The 20,312-nt window shown below is 37.8% G+C and overlaps 1 protein-coding gene across 1 annotated transcript in view; it reads right to left on the reverse strand.

Moving 5' to 3' along the window:
* The window catches only part of CCDC7 (coiled-coil domain containing 7), a 98,397-nt gene that overhangs the window by 32,518 nt on the left and 45,567 nt on the right, over window positions 1-20,312 (reverse strand). The window contains exon 17 of the mRNA XM_052651139.1: window positions 1,221-1,374. Within this exon, the coding sequence (XP_052507099.1) occupies window positions 1,221-1,374 (154 nt within the window). The remainder of the gene's footprint in view (window positions 1-1,220; window positions 1,375-20,312) is intronic.

Here is a 20,312-nt window from a genome sequence, read left to right on the forward strand (position 1 = left end):
AAGAAGGAACCACAAGAAGATAGGGAGAAGAAGTGGAGTCAGACTATAGTCAAGATCCACAGCCCCAAGTGAGTAACCCACAAAGGGAGGATGATTACAATTGCAGAGGTTATCCCCAAGGAGCAAGAGGTCCAAGCCCCACACTGGGGTTGCCAGCCCAGGAGTCCTACACCAACACAAGCCATCTAGAACATTTGGCTTTGAAGGTCAATGGGACTTACTTTCAGGAAAGTCAGAATATTATGGGAAATAGAGACTCCCTTCTAAGAAAACACACACATCATCTCACACACTCCAGGAATCGTAGCAGAAGCAGTCATTTAAAAGGAGACTGGATTACACCCACCTGCTGCTCTTGGAGAGCCTACCAGAGAGGCAGAAGGAAACTGGAGCTCACCACGGGGACACAGACACTGGTGGCAGGCAATTTTGAAAGTTCTTTCTACCACATGGTCACTGGCATAACCAAGCTCCACTCTGGAATACTCCCTCTAGCTTATTGGGACCCAGCCTCACCCATCAGTCTGTCAGAACCAGAACTGGGACCCCTCAGGCCAAGCAACTAGCCAGGAAGGGACTTACTCAGTAGCTGCCTTCAGAGGACCTGAGCCCACAGCCACCCTGGGACATAGGGTGTCCTATCCAACAGCAGTCAGACACCAGCCCCAGGACCACTGTAGCCTGCAGCCTGCCATGGTAGGACCCAGCCCACTCACCAGCAGGCCAATACCAAGTATTTAAACACCTTAGGCCCCTTAGCCAGCTGCCCAGGGATTTGGCCCCATCCTTAACCAGGCTGGAACAAGCGTCAGATAACCACTGATCCTGCAGCCAGCTGTATCATGAACCAGCCCAACATCAAACCCCCTAATATTGGCATTATAGAAATCTCAGAAGGAGAAGTGAGAGAAAGGGGGCAGGACATATCTGAAGATAAAATAGCTGAAAAACTCCCATAGCCTGGGAAAGGAAATGGTATCAAGGTCCAGGAAGCACTGAGAGTTCCAAACACAATCATCCCAAAGAACCACACCAAGACACACCACAATTAAAATGAGACAAATTTAGATAAAGAGAGAATAGTAAAACAAGGGAAAGCAACAAGTTAGGTAAAAGAGAACTCCTATAAGGCCAGGCTATCAGCTAACTTTTCAGCAGAAACTCTATAGGCCAGAGGGGAGTGGCATGATGTATTTTAAGTGATGAAAGGGAAAACCTACAACAAGAAATGCTCTATCCCATAACGCTTTCCTTCAGATTTGATGGCGAGATCAAAAGTTGTACAACCGAGCAAAGGCAAAGAGTTCAGCATTACCAAGCCAGCATTACAAGAAATCTTAAGGGAACTTTCCAAGTGAAAAGAAAAGGCAAAAACTAGAAACATAAAAAGCACAAAAGTGAAAAGCTCATTGTTAAAAGCAAATATACAGTAAAGGTAGTAAATCAACCACATACAAAGTTAGTAGGAAGATTAAAAGACTAAAGTAGTAAAATTTTCTATATTCACAATAAGCAGTTAAGAGATACAAAAAGATATAAAAGATGATGTCAAAAACAGTAATCATGGGGTGGGGGTGGAGAGAAGTGAAAACAAAGGGTTGTTAAAATGTTTGAAATGCAGAAATCAGCAACTGAAAATAATCACATGTATATTGAGAGATTCCTAAATATAAAACTGCTGGTAACCACAAATCAAAAATCTACTCTAGATACACAAACAAAAGAATCCAAACATGACACTTAAGGCAGTCGTCAAAACACAAGAGAATGAAAGAAAGGGGAAAAAAGGTCTAGGAAACCAATTCTAAAACAATTAACAAAATGTCAATTAGAACATACCAATCAAAGTCACATTGAATGTAAACAGAATAAATGTCCCAATCAAGACACAAAGTGACTGAATGGATACAAAACAAGATACACACACACACACACACACACACACAGCCTACAAGAGACTCACTTCAGACCTAAGACATCCAACCGTCTAAAAGTGAGGTGGTATAGAAAGATGTCTCATGCAAATTAAAATCAAAAGAAACCTGGCATAGCAATACCTAGAAAAAAGTATATAGATTTAAAACAAAGACTATTATAAGAAACAAAGAAAGGAATTAAACAATGAGAAAGGGATCAATTCAATAACATAAAACTGTAAATATATATGCACCCATTGTAGGAACACCTAAATGCATAAAACAAATATTAATAATACATAAAGAGAAACTGGCAGTAACACAAAAATTGTAGGGGACTTTAACACCCCACTCACATCAAAAAGATAGATGATCCAGACAGAAAATCAATAAAGAAACACTAACTTAAATCACATATTAAACCACATGGATTATGTATATACATGGAACAGTCCATACAATATCAGCAGAATACATATTTTTTCAACTGCACATGGAATATTCTGTAGGAAAGATCCCATGTGAGGCCACAAAAGAAGTCTCAGCAAATTCAAGAAAGCTGAAATTATATCAACCATCTTTTCTAATTGCAACACTATGAAACTGGATCAACTACAAGAAAAAAAACTGCAAAAAAAACACAAACATGTGGAAGTTAAACAATATGCTACTGAACAACCAATAAGTCACTGAAGAAATCAAAGAGGAAATAAATACGTAGAGATAAAAGATAACAACATGACAATCTAAAACCTATGGGATGTAGCAAAAGCAGCGCTAAGTAGGAAGTTAACAGCAATACAAGCTTACCTCAGGAAATAAGAAAAACATCAAATAAACAACCTAATCTTACACCTAAATGAGCTACAGAAAAAAACAAACAAAACCTATAGTCAGTCAGAGGAAAGAAATCATAAAGATTAGAGTAGAAGTAAATAAAATAGAAACTTAAAAAAAAAAAATCAATGAAGCTAAAGGCTGGTTATTTGAAAAGATAAGCAAAATGAATAAACCTTTAGCCAGACTCACCAAGAAAAAAAGGAAGTGTCCAAATCAATAAAATCCCAAATGAAAAAGAAGTTACAACCAACATCACAAAAATAAAAAGAATCATAAGAGACTACTTGCTGCTGTTCTTTAGCATTCAGTTGTGTCCAACTCTTTTGCGATCCCATGGACTGTAGCCTGCCAGGCTCCACTTTCCATGGGATTCTCCAGGCAAGAATCCTGGAGTGGGTTGCCATTTCCTACTGCAGGGAATCTTCCCAACCCAGGGATCGAGTCTGCCTCTCCTGCAGCTCCTGCATTGGCAGGTGGATTCTTTACTACTTCGGGAACAGACAACCTAGCTTTTTTGGACAAATTCTTAGAAAGGTACAATCACCTAAACTTAAACCAGGAAGAAACAGAAATATGAACAGACCAACTACCAGTACTGAAACTGAATCAATAATTTTTTTTTAATTTTTATTTTTTTAATTTTAAAATCTTTAATTCTTACATGTGTTCCCAAACATGAACCCCCCTCCCACCTCCCTTCCCCATAAAATTCACAAGAAACAGAAATCTAGCTTCAGAGACTTCACAGGTAAATTCTACCAAACACTTAAAAACTTAACCCTATGCTACTAAAACTATTCCAAAAAATTGCAGAGGAAGGAACACTTCCAAATTCACGGTATGAGGCAGCATCAATCTGACACCAAAATAAGACGAAGATACCACAAAAAAAGAAAATTACAGGCCAAAATCACTAACAAACATAGATGGAAAAATCCTCAATACTAGTGAATTATATTCAACAGTACTTTAATACATGATTAAGTGGGATTTATCAGAGAATTTGGCTTAAAACTCAACATTCAAAACACTAATATCATGTCATCTGGTCCCATCACTTCATGGCAGATAGATGGAGAAACAATGGAAACAGTGACAGACTTTATTTTGTGGGGCTTCAAAAAATTTGGGGGCTCCAAAATCACTGCAGATGGTGACTGCAGAAATTAAAAGACGCTTGCTTCTTGGAAGTAAAGCTATGACCAACCTAGACAGCATATTAAAAAGCAGAGACACTACTTTGCAAACAAAGATCTAGTCAAAGAGATGGTTTTTCCAATAGTCATGTATGGATATGAGAGTTGGACTATAAAGAAAACTGAGTGCAGAGGAATTGATACTTTTCAACTGTGGTGTTGGAGAAGACTCTTGAGAGTCCCTTGGACTGCAAGGGGATTTGGGATCTAACCAGTCCATCCTAAAGGAAGTCAGTCCTGAATATTCATTGGAAGGACTGATGCTGAAGCTGAAACTCCAGTACTCTGGCCACCTGATGCAAACAACTGACTCATTTGAAAAGACCCTGATGCTGGGAACGATTGAAGGTGGGAGGAGAAGGGGATGACAGAGGACGAGATGGTTGGATGTCATCACCGACTCAGACATGAGTTTGGGTAAACTCTGGTAGTTGGTGATGGACAGGGAAGACTGGTGTGCTGCAGTCCATGGGGTCTCAAAGAGTCTGATACAACTGAGCGACTGAACTGATACTGATCACACAAATGCAATGATTTTTCATTATCTGCAAATCAATGTGATATGTAACACATTAAAAAATTTAAGAATAAAAACCATATGATTATCTCAATAGATGCCTTTGATGAAATTCAACATCCATTTATGATTAAGAAACTCTCCAGAAAGTGGGCTTAGGGGGAACATATTTCAACATAATAAAGGCTATATATGACAACCTTAGCTAACACATATTCAACAGAGAAGATGAAAGCATTTTCTCTAGTATCAGGCAAAGAACAAGGATGCCCACTCTTGCCATTTTTATTCAACAGTCTGGGAACTCATGAACACAGCAATCAGAAAAGAAAAAGAAATTTTAAAAAATCCAAATTGGAGAGAACAAGATGGCGGAGGAGTAGGTGGATGTGGAATACATCTCTCTCCACAGATACATCAGGAATACACCTTCAGACACAGAAGTGCATGGAGAAAACCAGCTGAGAGCAGACAGGAGTACCTAACCAGAGGAAAAGAAGATATAGAACCATGCAAAACTCGGTAGGAAGAAAGAACTAGGGGGAAAAACAGGAGTGTTAGTAGGACTGGACCTGAACTCAGCAGGTGAGGGAACTGAAGCAGGGGTCCAGTCCCCACATCGGAGCAACTGTCCAAGTCAGAGGAGAAACATTTAAGCCTGAGAGTGAAACAGCTCATCTGTGGCAGCCTAAATGGAATGAGAATCAGACAGTTCTTGCCGCAGCCATACATATCTCAGACAAGAACACAGGTCCTCTGGAAGGCGCAGCAGCTGGAAGCTGGAGTTTGGGGATTGTGGAGCAATCCCAGAGCAAGGGCTGCTGTTGACTGCAGAGAGATGATTGAGGGGATGTGAGGAAGGAGACTGTGGTGGGAAATGCCTGTGGAGGAAAGCCGGGCAGCCATGGAGGCAAGGAGATACTCCTGAGTCACATGTAGGGAGTGGATTCATCACTATAGCCTCTCTCCCCACATGCCAGCATTGGCAGCTGAATAATAGAGAGGATGGCTCATCAAACACCTAAGGCACTGAACTACAAAGTAGGGCCCCACCCAGACTGCTCCTTTAAGTGTCTGGTGCACCGAACTACAGAGTAGGACTTCACCTAGGGTGCCCCTTTAAGTGCCTGACGCACTGATCTACAGAGTAGGACCCCAGCCAGGGGGGCCCCCTCTAAGTGCCTGAACAGGCAGAGCTATGGAGAAAGACTGGCCATAAAGGCCTTCTGATGGCCAGCTACAAGAGGCTAGAAAAAAGACTCTCATAGGGCCATAACTCCTGCAGTGGAGGCAGTCCGTGTCCCTGAATACTTGGTGCCACCAGGGTCCCCGCAAGCCAAGCAGCTGTGCCACCTTCATGCTAAATTCTGATTGAGGCATAGGTGCCACAGGCAAAAAAAGGTCTTTCATCTATGCGCACAGTGTCAGACTCCTTGCGACCCTGTAGACTGTGGCCTGCCAGGCTTTTCTGTCAGGGAGGGGTTTCTCCAGGCAAGAATACTGGAGTGTATTGGCCAATACTGGTTGCCATATCCTTCTAGAGCACTATATATCCTGCTGCCCTAGCCACCAACTCCCCTGAGTACCTGGTGCTGCAAGATCCCCTGTGACCCAAGCAGCTACACCACCTCCACACCTGGGCCTCACATGGGCAAACCCAAGTCCTCCAAGGCAGCATCAGGAGCAAACTCCAGTGGACAACCCACATGCAGAAGTGGAAATAGAACCACAGTTTAAACCCAGCGGCAGTGTGGCTAAGGAAGAAGACCCAAAACCTTCCCACCAGCTGTACAAAATGAAGATTAAGTCCACACAATCAACTAGGAAGACTCTGTGTCTATGGAATATATAAAAGGTCATTGAGAGTTCCCACAAAAGACAATGCACTAGTTCTGATAGCTGTAGACACTGGAGGCAAGAACACACAAGTTGGACCAGATTAGAATCTGAGCTGCCCCCACAGCAGGTCCAGAGATAAGCACAGTGTTGGAGGGCCTCCTAGGGTAGTGAGGTGGACGTGACTCCCAGCAAGGGAAAGGACTCTGACAGCAATATGACTCAAGAAAAACATTTATTATTGTTTTGACTTGTTCTGTTGATTCTTTTGGATTTTTTTCATTTTTCCTTTTTCGTACCCCTCTGCTGTAGTTGTCGATTTTATTGGCACTATGAAATCCAATTAAGCTTTTGAGCATTTTTTTTTCTCAGTCACATTTTTTATTGTTGTTATAAACCTCTGCCTCTACATTGGGCTTGTCCAGCTCTGTGGAGTTTCCTTCTTTCTCTCTTTTTTTAATTTTTAAACCTATTATTTTTCTACATTTATTCCTTTGTTTGCTTTTCCTACCATTTTTTTCCCCTTGCACTTAATCTTTAATGTATATAAATCTTCTTCATCTACCTCTATTTAACTGTGCATATCTATTCTTTCTTTCCTTTCCTCACAACATATTTCTTAGTTGTGTTTCCATTGCTTTATTCCCCACTTGGCACCTTGCTGTAACTTTGTTTTCCAGTTTGTACTTTAGTTAGTTTTGTTCTTAACTGGTAAATACAATTTTTTATTTCCTTTGTTCGCTGGGTCAATCTACTGTATGTTATTTTTGTTGGACTGTTTTGCCTTTGCTCATGGGTGTATATATGTATATATTCCATTATTTTAATTCTTATTTGCCTGATTTTGTAACTGCCATGTATCTGGGGTTCATCTTTGGCTTCTCATTTTTGGATATTTGTTTTAATCTCACTTAATGCCATAACAAACCACTTGTGGAATCTTCATTCCTGACCAGAGATCAAGCCAGAGCCTTTGGAGTGGGAGCACTGACTCCAAGACCTTACACTACCAGAGAACTAACCCTAGGGAGTATCAAATAGTGAGAACTCAAAGGAAATCACTTGAAAACAAGACCCGGCAACACCTAACCATGAGTAACACTCTTTGCAGGACGCTTCATCTAAACAACAAACAAAGCAAAAATATAAACCCAATTATTAGAAGACAGGAATACCACCTCACTCAGCCTTGCCCATGAGGGGAAAAACAAACAAACAAAAACTCATCACAGATCTCACCGTATACAAAGCTTGCAAACCACTGGACCAAACTTAGGAGGGCAGAAATCAAAAGGAAGAAAGAACTTAACCTTGAAGCCTGGGAAAAGGAGACCTTAAACACAGTAAGTTTTAAAAAAATGAAAAGGCAGAGAAATACTACACAAATGAAAGAACAAACTAGAAATGTAGAAGTCCAAATAAATGAAGCAGAAATAGGCAAAACACCTGAAAAAGAATTTAGAATAATTATAGTGAAGATGATCAAAAACCTTGAAAACAAAATGGAGAAAATGCAAAAATCAATTAACAAAGACCTAGAATAACTAAAGAATAAACATACAGAGACATACAACACAATTACTGAAATTAAAAACACTCTAAATGGAATCAATAGCAGAATATCTGAAGGAGAAGAATGAATCAGTGAGCTGGAATATAAAATGTGGAAATAACTTCTGAAGAGCAGAATAAAGTAAAAAGAATGAAAAGAACTGAGGACAGTCTCAGAGACATCTGGGAAAATATCAAATGCACCAACATTCAAATTATAGGGGTCCCTGGAGAAGAAGAGAAAAAGAAAGGGTATAAGAAAATTTTTGAAGAGATTATAATTGAAAATTTCCCCCAACATGGAAAAGGAAATAGCCAATCAAGTCCAAGAGGCACAAAGAGTCCTATTCAGGATAAACCCAAGGAGAAACACACTAAGATACATACTACTCAAACTAAAAAAGACTAAACACAAAGAAAGAATATTAAAAGCAGCAAGGGAGAAGCAACAAATAACATACAAGGGAAACCCCATATGCTTAATAGCTGATCTTTCAGCAGAAACTCTGCAGGCCAGAAGGGAATGGTAGGATATATTTAAAGTACTGAAAGGGAAAAATCTACAACCAAGATTACTGTACTGGCAAGGATCTCATTCAAAATTGATGGAGAAACAAAAAGCTTTTTCAGACAAGCAAGTTAAGAGAATTCAGTACCACCAAACCAGCTGTACAACAAATGTTACAGGGACTTATATAGTCAAGAAATACGGAAAAAAAAAAAGATCTACAAAATGAACCCCAAACAATTAAGAAAATGGCAATAGGAACATATATATCAATAATTACTTTAAATGAACATGGATTAAATGCTCCAACCAAAAGACACAGACTGGCTGAATGTATACAAAAACAAGACCCATATATATGCTGTCTACAAGAAACCCACTTCAGACCTCAAGACACATATAGACTGAAAGTGAGAGGATGGAAAAATATATTCCATGCAAATGGGAAGCAAAAGAAAGCTGGAGTAGCAATCCTCGTATCAGACAAAGTAGACATTAAAATAAAGAAGATTACAAGCAATAAGGAAGGACACTACATAATGATCAAGGGATCAATCCAAACGGAAGACATAACATTTGTAAATATCTATGCATCCAACATAGGAGCACCTCAATACATAAGACAAACACTAACAGACAATAAAAGGAGAAATTGACAGTAACACAATAATAGTAGGAGACTATTATACACCCCAATCACACTGACGGACAGATAATCTAAACACAATAAGGAAACACAAGTCTTAAATGATACATTAGATGAGCTGGATCCCACTGATATCTTCAGGACCTTCCATCCAAATTCAGAAGAACACACGTTCTTCTCAAGTGCACATGGAACATTCTCCAGGATAGACCACATCTTGGGTCATAAATCAAACCTCAGTAAATTTGAGAAAACTGAAATCATATCAAGCATCTTCTCTGACCACAATGCTATGAGACTAGATATCAATTACAAGAAAAAAAACTGTAAGAAACACAAACACATGGAGATTAAACAACACATTTCTAAATAACCAACAGGTTACTGAAGAAATCAAAAAATTTCTAGAAACAAATGACAATGAAAACACAACAACACAAAACTTATGGGATGGAGCAAAAGCAGTTCTAAGAGGGACGTTTATAGCAATACAATCTTACCTCAAGAAACAAGAAAAACATCAAATTGACAACCTAACTTTACACCTAAAACAATTGGAAAAAGAAGAACAAAAAACCCCAAAATTAGTAGAAAGAAATGTCATAAAGTTTTGAGTAGAAATAAATGAAAAAGAAATGAAAGAAACAATAGTAAAGATTAATGATTTGGGAGAATGGCATTGAAACATGTGTAATATTATATAAGAAACAAATTTCCAGTCTAGGTTCGATGCAGGATACAGGATGCTTGGGGCTGGAGCACTGGGATGACCCAGAGAGATGGTATGGGAAGGGAGGTGGGAGAGGAGTTCAGGATTGGGAACATGTGTACACCCATGGTGGATTCATGTTGATGTATGGCAAAACCAATACAGTATTGTAAAGTAAAATAAAAATAAAAATAAAAGCTGGTTCTTTGAGAAGATAAACAAAATTGACAAGCCTTTAACCAGACTCATCAAGAAAAACAAGAGAAGAATCAAATAAACAAAATTAGAAATGAAAAAGGAGAGGTTACAACAGACAATGCAGAAATACAAAGGATTATAAGAGACTATTATAAACAACTATACGGCAATAAAATAGAAAACCTGGAAGAAACGGACAGGTTCTTAGAAAAGTTCAATCTTCCAAGACTGAACCAGGAAGAAATAGAAATTATGAACAACCCAATTACAAGCACTGAAATTGAAGCTGTGATCAAATATCTCCCAAAAAACAAAAGCCCAGGAACAGACAGCTTCATAGGAGAATTCTATCAAACATTTAGAGATGAGCAAATGCCTTTTCTTCTAAAACTCTTTCAAAAAATTGCAGAGGAAGGAACACTTTCAAAACTCATTCTAGGAGGCTACCATCCCCCTGATATCAAATCCAGACAAACGCACACACACACACAAAACTACAGGCCAATATCTTTGATGAACATAGATCCAAAAATCCTCAACAAAATTTTAGCAAACAGAATTCAGCAACACATCAAAAAGCTCATACACCATGATCAAGTTGGGTTTATTCCAGAAATGCAAGAATTCTTCAATATATGCAAATCAATCAATGTGATACACCATGTTAACAAACTGAAAGATAAAAACCATGTGATAATCTCAATAGATGTAGAAAAAGGCTTGGACAAAATTCAGCACCGATTTATGATTAAAACTCTTCAAAAAATGGGCATAGAGGAACTTACCTCAACATAGCAAAGGCCATATATGATAAGCCTACAGCAAACATTATTCTCTGTAGTGAAAAACTGAAAGCATTCCCCCTAAGATCACGAACAAGACAAGGATGTCCACTTTTATCACTTTTATTCAACGTAGTTCTGGAAGTCCTAGCTACAGCAATCAGAGAAGAAAAAAAAGGAATCCAGATTGGAAAAGAGGAAGTAAAGCTCTCACTGCAAATGACATGATACTGTACATAAAAAGCCCTAAAGATATTATCAGAAAATTACTATAACTAATCAGTGAATTTAGAAAAGTTGCAGGATACAAAATCAATACACAGAAATCACCTGCATTTCTATATACTAACAATAAAAAATCAGAAAGAGAAATTAAGGAATAAATCCCATTTACCACTGTAACAAAAAGAATTAAATATCTAGGAATAAACTTACCTAAGGAGACAAAATAACTGTACACAGAAAATTATTAGACACTAATGAAAGAAATCAAAGATGGCATAAACCAATGGAGAGATATTCCATGGTCCTGGGTTGGAAGAATCAGTACTGTGAAAATGACTATACTACCAAATGCAATCTACAGATTCAATGTGATCTCTATCAAATTATCAGTGGCAATTTTCACAGAACTAGAACAAAAAATTTCACAATTCATATGGAAACACAAAAGACCCCAGAATAGCCAAAGCAGTCTTGAGAAAGAAGAATGGACCTGGAGCAATCAACCTGCCTGACTTCAGATTATACTACAAAGCTACAGTCATCAAGACAGTATGATACTGGCACACACAAAAAAGAAAGAAATAGAGACCAATGGAACAAGACAGAAAGCCCAGAAATAAATCCATGCATCTATGGGTACCTTATTTTTGACAAAGGAGGCAGGAATGGAGCAAAGACAGCCTTTTCAATAAATGGTGCTGGGAAAACTGGACAGCTACATGAAAAAGAATGAAATAAAAACACTTCCTAACACCATACACAAAGATAAACCCAAAATGGATTAAAGACCTATATGTAAGACTAGAACTAGAAAACTCATAGAAGAAAACAGAGGCATAACACTTGATGATAAGTGTTTGATAAAAAAGCAAGATCCTCTATGACTCACCTCTTAAGAGTAATGGAAATAAAAACAGAAGTAAACAAGTGGGACCTGATTAAACTTAAAAGATTTTGCACAGCAAAGGAAACTATAAGCAAGGTGAAAAGACAGCCCTCAGAATGGGACAAAATAATAGCAAATGAAACAATTGATAAAGGATTAATTTCCAAAATATACAAGCAGCTCATAGAACTCAATGCCAGAAAAACAAACAACCCAATCAAAAACAAACATTTTTCCAAAGAAGACATTACAGATGGCTAACAAACAAATGAAAAGATGCTCAACATCACTAGTTATTAGAGAAATGCAATCACAATTACAATGAGCTATCACCTCACACCGTTCAGAATGGCCATCATCAAAAAGTCTACAAACAATAAATGCTGGAGAGGGTATGGAGAAAAGGGAATGCTTTTGCACTGTTGGTGGGAATGTAAACTGATACAGCCACTATGGAAGACGGTATGGAGATTCCTTAAAAACCTAGGAATAAAACCACCATGTGACCCAGCAATCCCACTCCTAGGTATATACCCTGAGGAAACCAGGGTTGAAAAAGACACATGTATCCCACTGTTCACTGTGGCACCTTTTACAATAGCTAGAACATAGAAGCAACCTAGATGTCCATTCACGGATGAATGGATAAAGAAGTTGTGGTACATACACACAATGAAATAAATATTACTCAGCCATAAAAAGGGACACAATTGAATCAGTTCTGATGAGGTGGATGAACCTACAACATATTATACAAAGTGAAATGAGTCAGAAAAAGAAAGATGAATATTGTATTCTAACACATATATATGAAATCTAGAAAATGGTACTGAAGAATTTGTTTATAAGGCAGCAATGGAGAAACAACCCATATAATCATGATGTGTGATCACTCACCTAGAGCCAGACATCCTGGAATGTGAAGTCAAGTGGGTCTTAAAAAGCATCACTATGAACAAAGCTAGTGGAGGTGATGGAATTCCAGTTGAGCTATTTCAAATCCTAAAAGATGATGCTGTGAAAGTGCTGCACTCAATATGCCAGCAAATTTGTAAAACTCAACAGTGGCCACAGCACTGGAAAAGGTCAGCTTTCATTCCAATCCCAAAGAAAGGCAATCCCTAAGAATGCTCAAACTACCACACAATTGCACTCATCTCACACGCTGGTAAAGTAATGCTCAAAATTCTCCAAGCCAGGATTCAGCAGTACGTGAACCATGAACTTTCAGATGTTCATGCTGGCTTCAGAAAAGGCAGAGGAACCAGAGATCAAATTGCCAACATTCACTGGATCATCGAAAAACCAAGAGAGTTTCAGAAAAAACATCTATTTCTGATTTATTGACTACGCCAAAGCCTTTGACAATAAACTGTGGAAAATTCTGAGACACCTGACTTGCCTCTTGAGAAACCTATATGCAGGTCAGGAAGCAACAGTTAGAACTGGACATGGAACAACAGACTGGTTCCAATAGGAAAAGGAGTACGTCAAGGCTGTATATTGTCACCCTGCATATTAACTTATATGCAGAGTACATCATGAGAAATGCTGGGCTGGAAGAAGCACAAGCTGGAATCAAGATTGCCAGGAGGAATATCAATAACCTCACATATGTATATGACACCACCCTTATGGCAGAAAGTGAAGAAGAACTAAAGAGCTTCTTGATGAAAGTGAAAGAGAAGAGTGAAAAAGTTGGCTTAAGGCTCAACATTCAGAAAACTAACATCATGGCATCTGGTCCCATCACTTCATGGGAAGTAGATGGGGAAACAGTGTCAGACTTTATTTTTTGGAGCTCCAAAATCACTGCAGATGGTGATTGCAGCCATGAAATTAAAAGGTGCTTACTCCTTGGAAGGAAAGTTATGACCAACCTAGACAGCATATTAAAAAGCAGAGATATTACTTTGTCAACAAAGGTCAGTCTAGTCAAGGCTATGGTTTTTCCAGTAGTCATGTATGGATGTGAGAGTTGGACTATAAGGAAGGCTGAGCACCAAAAAATTGATGCTTTTGAACTGTGGTCTTGGAGAAGACTCTTGAGAGTCCCTTGGATTGCAAGGAGATCCAACCAGTCCATCCTAAAGGAGATCAGTCCTGGGTGTTCATTGGAAGGACTAATGTTGAAGCTGAAACTCCAATATTTTGGCCACCTGATGCAAAGAGCTGACCCATTTGAAAATACCTTGATGTTGGGAAGGATTGAAGGCAGGAGGAGAAGGGGAAGACAGAGGATGAGATGGTTGGATGGCATCACCGACTCAATGGACATGAGTTTAGATAAACTCAGGAGTTGGTGATGGACAGGGAGGCCTGGCACGCTGCAGTTCATGGGGTCGCAAAGAGTCGGACATGACTGAGCGACTGAACTGAACTGAACTGAAGGGACAAACAGACATAGAGAATAAACTAATAGACGTGGGGAGAGGGGAGGAGAGGGTGAGACGTATGGAAACAGTAACATAGAAACTTAATTACCACATGTAAAATTGATAGCCAACAGGAATTTACTGTAAGGCTCAGGAAACTCAAACAGGGGCTCTATATCAATCTAGAGGGGTGAGATGAGGTGGGAGATGGGAATGAGGTTCAAAAGGCAGGGGATATATGTAAACCTGTGGTTGATTCATGTTGAGGTTTGACATAAAACAACAAAATTCTGTAAATCAATTATCCTTCAATAAAAAATAAATTAAAAAAATCCAAATTGGAAAGGAAGTAAAACTGTGATTCTTTGCAGATGACATGGTGACATGGTGACATACACAGAAAATCCTAACCATGCCACCAGAAAACTACTCAAGCTCATTTTGAATCTGGTAAAGTTGGAGGATACAAAACTAATATAGAGAAATCTGTTTCATTTCTACATGCTTACAATGAACCATCTGCAAGAGAAATTAAGGAAATAATCTAATTTACCATCACTTCAAAAGGAATAAAATACCTAGGAATAAACCTACATAAGGAGGCAAAAGAACTTCACTAGGAAAACTGTAAGACACTAATGAAATAAAGAAAACTCAAACAGATGGAAAGACATACCATGTTCTTGGATTGGAAGAATTAATATTGTTAAAATAAACATACAATACAGGACAATCTACAGATTCCATGGAATCCCTATCAAAACGGCACTCCAGCCACTGTGGAAAATAGTATGGAAAGTTCCTAAAACGTAAAAAGAGAACTTCCATATGATCCAATAATTCCACTCCTAGGTATAGTTGATTTACAATTTTATAGATATATATATATGTGTGTGTGTGTGTGTTGTTTTATTCAATATTTAAATTGAAGTATATAGTTTTCTACTATTGATGTATACTATTATACACCAATTTTTAAACTGGTATACTATTTAAAATTGATGTATACTATTATACACTATATGTTGGCTCTATTTCTCAACTTGTACAATGCATCCAATATTTTGTAATAACTGTAAATGGAGTATAACCTTTAAAATTGCATTAAAAGTTTCTTATTTTTTAAAAAGTACCAATGGAAACAGAAAAATGCTTAAATAAATAGGTACTGCAAACTAGTAAATATAACAGAAAAGCAGCAGACTCACACATACAGGGAACAAACTACTAGTTACCAGCAGGGAGAGGGAAAGGTGGAGGGGCAATATAAGATTAGTGGATTAATGGCTACTAATGACCTGGATAACCACAGTGGTGTGGTTGCTCAATTAGAGCCAGACATCCTGGAGAGTGACATGAAGTGGGCCTTAGGAATCATTACTATGAACAAAGCTAGGGAAGGTGATGAAATTTCCAGTTGAGTTATTTTAAATCCTAAAAGATGATACTGTTAAAGTGTTGCACTCAATATGGCAGCAAATTTGGAAAACTCGGCAGTGGCCACAGGACTGGAAAAGGTCCGTTTTCATTCCAATCCCAAAGAACCCAAAGAATGTCCAAACTACCGCACAATTGCACTCATTTCACATGCTAGTAAAGTAACGTTCAAACTCCTTCAAACAAGGCTTCAATAGTATGTGAACCAAGAACTACCAGATGTACAAGCTGGATTTACAAAAGGCAGAGAAACCAAATCAAATTGCCCACATCCGTTAGATCATAGAAAAAAGCAAGATAATTCCAGAAAAACATCTACTTCTCCTTCACTGACTGCTAAATAAGGCCTTTGACTGTGCGGATCACAACAAACTGTGGAAAATTCTTAAAGAGATGGGAATACTAGACCACCTGACCTGCCTACTAAGAAATCTGTATGCAGGTCAAGAAGCAACAGTTAGAACCGGACATGGAACAATGGACTGGTTCCAGATTGGGAAAGGAGTATGTCAAGGCTATATATTGTCACCCTGCTTATTTAACTTATATGCAGAGTACATCATGAGAAATGCCAGACTACTGAACCTCAAGCTGGAATCAAGATTTCAGGGAGAAACATCCATAACCTCAAATATGCAGATGACACCACCCTTATGGCAGAAAGCAAGAGGAACTAAAGAGCCTCTTGATGAAAGTGAAAGAGAAGAGTGAAACAGCTGGCTTAAAACTCAACATTCAAAAAGCCAAGATCATGACATCTGGTCCCAACACTTCATGGCAAATAGATGGGGGCAAAATGGTACCAGTGACAGACTATTTTTTTGGATTCCAAAATCACTGTAGATGGTGACTGCAGTCATGAAATTAAAAGACGGTTGCTTCTTGGAAGAAAAGCTATGACAAACCTAGACAGTGTATTCAAAAGCTGAGACATCAGTTTGCCAACAAGGGTCCATATCCTCAAAGCTAATGTTTTCCTAGAAGTCATATACAGATGCGGAGAAGGCAATGGCAAGCCACTCCAGTACACTTGCCTGGAAAATCCCATGGACAGAGAAGCCTGGTAGGCTGCAGTCCATGGGGTCGCTGAGTCGGACACGACTGAGCAACTTCACTTTCACTTTTCACTTTCATGCACTGGAGAAGGAAATGGCAACCCACTCCAGTGTTCTTGCCTGGACAATCCCAGGGATGGGGGAGCCTGGTGGGCTGCTGTCTATGAGGTCGCACAGAGTCGGACATGACTGAAGCGACTTAGCAGCAGCAGCATGTACAGATGTGAGAGCTGGACCATAAAGAAGGCTGAACACTGAGGAATTGATGCTTTGTGGTACTGGAGAAGACTGTTAAGAGTCCCTTGGACAGCAAAAAGATCAAACCAGTCAATCTGAAAGGAAATCAACCCTGAATATTCATTGGAAGGACTAATACTGAAGCTGAAGCTCCATTACTTTGGCCACCTGATATGAAAAGCCTACTCATTAGAAAAGACCCTGATGCTGGAAAAGATTGAAGGCAGGAGGTGAAGGGAATGACAGAGGATGAGATGATTGGATGGCATTACCAACTCAATGGACATGAGTTTGAGCAAACTCTGGGAGATGGTGAAGGACAGGGAAGCCTGGTATGCTGCAGTCCATGGGGTTGCAAGAGTCAGACATGACTGAGTGACTGACCAACAAGAATATACCTATCAATAATCACTTTAAAATAAATAAATTAAATTCTCAAATCAAAAAACATATGAATATATTACAACAAACACACACACACACATGCATGTGCATGCACACCCCTACATGCTGCCTATGAGACCCATTTCAAATCCAAAGACACAGACTGAAGGTGAGGGATCCAAAAAGATACTCCATGCAAGTGGAAACCAAAAGAAATGGAGTGGCTCTACTTTTATCAGACAAATAAAATTTGAAATATAACTATAATAAGTGTCAAAGAATGGTATTACATAAAGATAAAAGGGTCAATTCAACCAGAAGATGTAACATTATGCACTCAATATAGGAGCAATAAATATACAAACCAACTGTTAACTGATCTAAAGGAAGAAATATACAGCAATAAAGGGGCCTTTAATAAGGGGGCTTTAATAACCCCACTTGCATTAACAAATAGAGCATTCAAACTGAAAATCAATAAGAAAGCATTGTCAGGAATTTCCTTGTGGTCCAGTGGTTAGGACTCCATGCTTTCACTGCCGAGAGTGTAGGTTCAATCCTTGGCTAGGGAACTAAGATCCCACTAGCTATGTGGTGTGGCCAAAAACAATAACACAATCAAACAAAAAACATAAGAAAGTATCATATATAAATGGTATATTTGATCATATTAACTTGACAAATATATATAAATAGAACATTCCATCCAAAATAAACAGGATACAGATTCTTTTCAAGTAGACATAGAACATTCTCCAGAACAGATTGTATGTTAGGCCACAAAACAAGTTTTAACAAATTTAGGATTAGATTAAAATCATATTAACTATCTTTTCCAACCACAATATTATGAAAGTAGAAATCAATTACAAGAAGAAAACTGGAAAATTTACAAATATGTGAAGATTATATAACATGCTACTGAGCAACCAATGGATCAAGAAAGAAATCAAAACCAAAATTAAAATAGTACCCTGAGACAAAAGAAAATGGATATACCACATACTGAAATTTATGGGATGCGGTGAAAGCTATTTTACAAGGAAAGTTCAGAGTAATAAATGCCTACTTTACAAATAAGAAAAATCTCAAACCAGTAACAAATTTATATTCCAAGGAACTAGAAAAAGAAGAACAAAGTCCAAGTTTAGTAAAAGAAAGGAAATCATAAATAATTACAGCAGAAATAAATGAAATGGAGGCTAAGAAGACGTCAAACAAACAAAAAAATCAATAAAACCAAGAAGCGGCTCTTTGAAAAGATATACAAAACAGACAATTAGCTAGACTCACAAAGAAAAAAGAAGGCTCAAATTAATAAAAGAAGAAATATGACATCTGATATCACAGAGATACAAAGGATCAGAAGTGACTACTATGACAATTATACAGCAATAGTACTAACAATTGAGAATAAATTAATCAATAACTACAACATACAATCTTCTAAGATTGAATCATGAGGAAACAAAAATTACTCTTTACTACTATTAAAGATAACGAATCTGTATTTTTAAAACTCCTTACAAACAAAAGTACACGACCAGGACATTTCCCTCCTGAATTCCACCCAATATTCACAGAAGGATTACTACCAATTCTTCTGAAACTCTTTCAAACAATAGAACAGAAGGCGATATTTCCAAACTCATTTTATAACACCAGCATTATTCAGATACTAAAACCAAAGACACCACAATAAAAGAAAATTACAAATATCCCTGATAAACAAAGATGCAAAAATAACAAAATATTAGCAAACTGATTCTAACAATCTATTAAAAGGATCATACAACATGAACAAGAGGAATTTCTACCAGGGGTATAGAAATGATTCATTATCTAGAAATTAGTCAATGAGGTATACCACATTAACAAAATGAATAATTTGGAAGATCATCTCAGTAACTGTAAAAAAACTGAAAGCATTTCACAAAATTCAACATTTATGATAAAAGCTCTCAATTAAGTGGGTATAGAGGGAAAGAAAATACTCAACATAAAACTGGCCGTGTATGATAAACCCATAGATAACATCACACTCAAAAGTGAAAAGCTGAAAGCAATTCCTCTAAGATCAGAAATAAGAAAAGGATGCCCATTCTTGCTGCTTTTATCCAACATATTAGTGGAATTCCTAGACAGAGCAATTTGCAAACAACAAACAAAAGCTGTCTACATTGGAAAAGAGGAAATAAATCTGTCACCATATTCAGATGACATGATAGAGAAAACCCTAAAGACTACCCCAAAACTGTTAGAATAAATAAAGTTGCAGGATATACAATTGATGAATAGCAATCTACTGTATTTTTACATGCTAAAAATGAACTATCTAAAAGAGAAGTCAAGAAAACAATCTCATTTGCAATTGCATCAAAAAGAATAAAATACCTAGGAATAAATTTAACCAAGGAGGTGAAAGACTTATACACCAAAAACTATATGATACTGAGGGAATAAGACAGAAAGAAGTGGAAAGATAGTCTATGCTCATAGACTGGAAGAATTAATACTGTTAAAATGTCCATACTATACAGAATAATCTATAGAATCCATGAAATCTATCAAAATTCCAATGACATTTTTCACAGAAATAAAAGAAATAATTCTCAAATTTGTATGGGACCACAAAAGACCCTGAATAGTCAGAGGAATCTTGAAAAAGAATAACAAAGCTGGAGGCATCATGTGCCCAATTTCATATTATAGTTGTCATATTCTATGGCAATCAAATCAGTAGGAGATGCGGGGAGGAAAACAGACATATGGATTAATGGAACCGAGTAGAGAACCCAGAGGTAAACACACATACACAGAGTCAATCAATTTATGATGAAGGAGCCTCGAATATACAACAGAGAAAAGGCAATCTCTTCAATAAATGGTGTTGGGAACCTGGAAAATCACATGCAGAGAATGAAACTGGACCATTTTCTTACACCATATACAAAAATTAACTCCAAATGAATTAAACACTTGAATGTAAGACATGAAACTATAAAACTTCTAAA

Source organism: Budorcas taxicolor, chromosome 13 (assembly GCF_023091745.1).
Source record: "Budorcas taxicolor isolate Tak-1 chromosome 13, Takin1.1, whole genome shotgun sequence".
Lineage (NCBI taxonomy): Eukaryota > Metazoa > Chordata > Mammalia > Artiodactyla > Bovidae > Budorcas > Budorcas taxicolor.